This window comes from Poecilia latipinna, unplaced genomic scaffold, assembly GCF_001443285.1.
Source record: "Poecilia latipinna isolate Pla-1442-1.1 unplaced genomic scaffold, P_latipinna-1.0 Scaffold15, whole genome shotgun sequence".
Lineage (NCBI taxonomy): Eukaryota > Metazoa > Chordata > Actinopteri > Cyprinodontiformes > Poeciliidae > Poecilia > Poecilia latipinna.
This window is the reverse complement of record NW_015112631.1, coordinates 210,278-214,352: the sequence shown is the minus strand read 5'-3', so window position 1 is coordinate 214,352 and position 4,075 is coordinate 210,278. Positions and strand designations below refer to the sequence as shown.

The 4,075-nt window shown below is 38.4% G+C and overlaps 1 protein-coding gene across 1 annotated transcript in view; it reads right to left on the bottom strand.

The window, feature by feature from the left end:
* Positions 1-3,606: 3,606 nt before the first annotated feature.
* Positions 3,607-4,075, bottom strand: part of LOC106947480 (cytochrome P450 2G1-like) — a 19,155-nt gene continuing 18,686 nt past the window's right edge. Inside the window, exon 9 of the mRNA XM_015032507.1 lies at positions 3,607-3,968. Within this exon, the coding sequence (XP_014887993.1) occupies positions 3,787-3,968 (182 nt within the window). The 3' untranslated portion in view covers positions 3,607-3,786. The remainder of the gene's footprint in view (positions 3,969-4,075) is intronic.

Below are 4,075 nucleotides of genomic sequence, written 5' to 3'. Positions count from 1 at the left end.
GGGACTCTGAACCCCCTATGTCTAAAGACTGTTGACGGAAATCTGAACCTCCTATGTCTAGAGACTGTTGATGGGACTCTGAACCCCCTATGTCTAAAGACTGTCGACGGAAATCTGAACCCCCTATGTCTAAAGACTGTCGACGGAAATCTGAACCTCCTATGTCTAGAGACTGTTGATGGGACTCTGAACCCCCTATGTCAAAAGAGTTTCTGGGAGAAGATGGGGGTTCAATTGCACCTTCACCTTCACCCTCACTTTCTTCAAACTCTATACTTTTTGGCATTGGATGAACTTTAACACGACGACAGAACATTCTACAGACAGCGCTTTTGGTGTCTTTCCAAGCAATTTTCAGAGTGGATTCTGGGAGATTCACTTTTCTGGGATGTGTGAAGACTCTTTTGAAACAACATATAATCTTGTAATCTACAATTGGGTGATCCATTCTCATGAGATAGAAAAGTTTATCCCTTACAACATCCTCGTTTCCACTTAGAAGTTGGAAGATGTCTTTGGCGAGTTTTTTGTCCATATGGTAGAAAATTAGAAAATCTTGATCCTTTAGTTCTTCCCACAGTATGACAGAAAGCCTTTTGTAGACTGGTACAGTGTGTTTCAGTTTGTACTGGGTGACAGATCTATAACTAGCCTTACAAATCAGTTTCCAAAGAACTAGATTGACCATTTTATGACGTTCCTCTTCTGTTCCACGCTTGAAGATGTCTATGTTCCCCAACAGGGATCTTCTCCTTTCAGAAGCAATGGTCTTAGTATCGGCCAGGCAGTTTTCATCTGAATATAAGCTTTCTGTGTCAAACAAAGCCGTTTTGAGCTTCTCATGTATAAATGAGAGAAATCTCTCCGTTTTTGTAGGCTCTGGAGGAATGGGGCTCTCCAGGTGATACTTGAATTCTTTCACAATCCTCGGATACGTATCTGGGTAGAAAAGTATCGTGAACAAATGCAACTCACTAGCCATGTGGAAAGAATCTCTGGCGATGCTTTGGAAGATCCTTTCGCTTAGCTGGTCTGACATTTCAGTCAGAAGGGGCAGCTCTAGTTTCCCAGTTTCTTTCATAATTTGGCGCACTAGCTGAATGTGGGCCACCTTAAAGGTATCTCTGACAAGATGCAGAGTTGATTTATCTGCAACCTTCTCAATCACCTTCCAAATAAGGTCACTGACAAATCTCTTCTTTGTATAATCAGGGCTCCAGGGTCGTCTTTTTCTGTAGCGTTTTGCAATTTTTTTGCCAACAGATTCACAAGCGTTGGCTAATTTCTCAATCCAGGTTAAGTCAGGCATGTCTGCGTCTCTGACGTTAATGGATTCTGTGTCGAAAGATTGCAAGCAGTTAGCAGCTAGTCATAAAGTATATTCTCCTCTATTCTAGGAGTCACAGAGCCTGTGATGTCACAGGCTCTGTGACATCACCAATCGCCCTTTGAATGACCTCAACGATAAATTAATTCCACTTTTTTCCACTTGTACCCCGCCTCTCGCCCGGAATGTTAGCTGGAGATAGGCGCCGGCCCCCCTCCCGACCCCACTAAGGGACAATGGTGTAAAGAAAATGGATGGATTCAAATTTCCTGTCAATTTTAAACATTTTTTTAACTCAAAAAGACAAATGACTGCCCTAGCACCCAACCACCCGGTTTAGCAAGTTTTCTGGGGGAAACCTTGTATTTGATTTTTTTCTAACAATTAATACTACTTTATATACTTTTATTTTGGGATATTACCAAAACCTAAGTATTAGACTAATATGTTATTGATCCAAAGTTATGCTAATGGTAGATGTGGTAGCTCTATTGCTATTTATATTTTTGCCTTGTTAGCGTCCTGCTGTGATTAACAAGCAAAGGCAGCTGCTGTATTTGATCTGATTGTTTGCAGTGAAGGAGTGAAACAGTTTTTCTACCACAAAATTAATGTTTATATTTTGAATGAAGTCCACCCCAAGAATATTTCTGTTATTTTTATAAGTAAAGCTAAACAATCTGTTTGAAACATGAAATGCAAGAGTAGTCACAACAAGTAGAAAAACTTCACTGAAGACTTAAAGAAAAGCACAAAGTTGGAGGATCCAGCCGATCACTGTCACGGACGAACAAAGAAAGCAGCTGTCGGGCCGTGAGTAAAATCAGCTGATTGACTTCATGAATGAAAGCGCTGCTGTGCTACAGAGGAACAATCAATCACTACAGAAAGAAAAGTTGTGTATTTTGGAAAAGGATTGCAACAAAGAGCAATGGTTACAGATGAATTTATTTGAAAGTGAAGGGATCTGTGTGATTATTGACGATGTTTATGGGGGAATTTTTCTGTCGTAATCCAAGAACACACATTTTCCGTTTGAGAGCCGGATTTCATGTCTTTTGTTGTCAAAATTTTTAATATTTTTTACTTACGTTTTCATTTTGAAAGCAGGACTTCATGTCTTTTTTCTCAAAACTTGGAACACTTGTACTCAAAACCTCTCCTTGCGCTCACACTTCGCTTCTCTCAGACTCTCTGTTTGCTTACAAAACATGGAACTGCCTTTTTTGGCACAGTCGCCTGGCAACCTCTCAGCCAATAGAATGAAGTGTTGTACTGGGTGTGTTTGTTTCCTTCTACCTTAGCTGTGAACACACTAGCTGTGTCCGAATTCAGGGTCTGCATCCTTCGAAGGACTGGTCTACGTAGGACGGGTCCTTCGAAGGCCGGGAATATACTAAGACTGGAAGAAAAATATCTGTGGATTCAGACAGGTGTAGCTTCACCAACTGTCCCCGCCCCCACCTCAGCGTAACTCATGTTGCCAAGCAACCGTGACAGCATGAAGCAGAGAGCGGAGAAGAAAAAAACAAAAAAACAACGGAGCCGAAGTTTGTTTTTCAGTCATGTATTACTGATTTCTATATTATTCTTCAACTTTTATAGTAAAGGATGTTCCATAGTAAAAAGGAAATCTCTTAGTTTTATTATAAAATGTTCAAATGTGTACTGCACTTTTCTACAAGGAATACAAATTATTCATTAAAATACTCTCCACATCGCAGATAGGACATTACGGTTAAATAAACATATTATATTTGAAGGCTTAACTTTAATTAATCAATCAAACCGATGTGTTCTGCTTTGAAATACTTTGTAAACCAAACATTTTCAACCAGACCTGTCTGAATAATATTGGTATAAATATAATATAAACTGAATGGAGTTAGCCTCCTGCAACAAGGAAGTAGCCACCGCTGCAAAAACATATTAATTTGGTACTAATACCACGCCATAGCCAGATTTTAAGATTTGAGGTTTGGGGTTTCCTCAGAAATATTAACTTCCTTGGTTTTATACTATAAAAATCACTTTAAAAAGATGACAGATATGACACAAAATCAAAGTATGAATTCTTTATTTTTAATATTTATCCTAACAATTGTGTAACATAAAATCATCAATATTTACAGAAAAAAAGGCATAAAAATATATAGTAATGATAACATGTTTCTTCAACATCATCGCCTTCCTGAAATAAATACCCACATCATTTTGTTTGGCAAAAACCTATTTATTTATTTATTTCTCTTTTTCTTAAGACATTTTTTGGAAAGAAAGATGTGGTTTTTTTTTTGGTTTTTTTTGTCAAAATCACTTTTGGCGAAAAAAGACATAGACCATTGTTTCAATCTTGTAAGTTGGATCAACATATTAGTGAAATTAATGCAGTTAAAATAGAATTATCATTGAAGTTGAATTGAGAAATTTTCATATTGTCTCAAAGCAGCTTTTCTCTTTCATCGCGGCGTCGCAATGATTTTGTGAGAACGAGGCAGGTTGGCGAAGCTGCTGTACTCTGGAATGAGGTTAATACTGTCGGGGCCTCCAGGACAGGTAAAGGTGAAGTCCTGCAGGAGAGTCACTATGAAGATAAAAAGCTCCATACGAGCCAGAGACTCGCCCACACAGGCTCTTTTCCCTGAGGACACAAAATATAAGCATTAAATGATGTTACAGTGCATGCTAACTGAATGTTTATCACAAATTATAGCAACTAAAAAAAACTACTAAAATAAAGTCATGCGC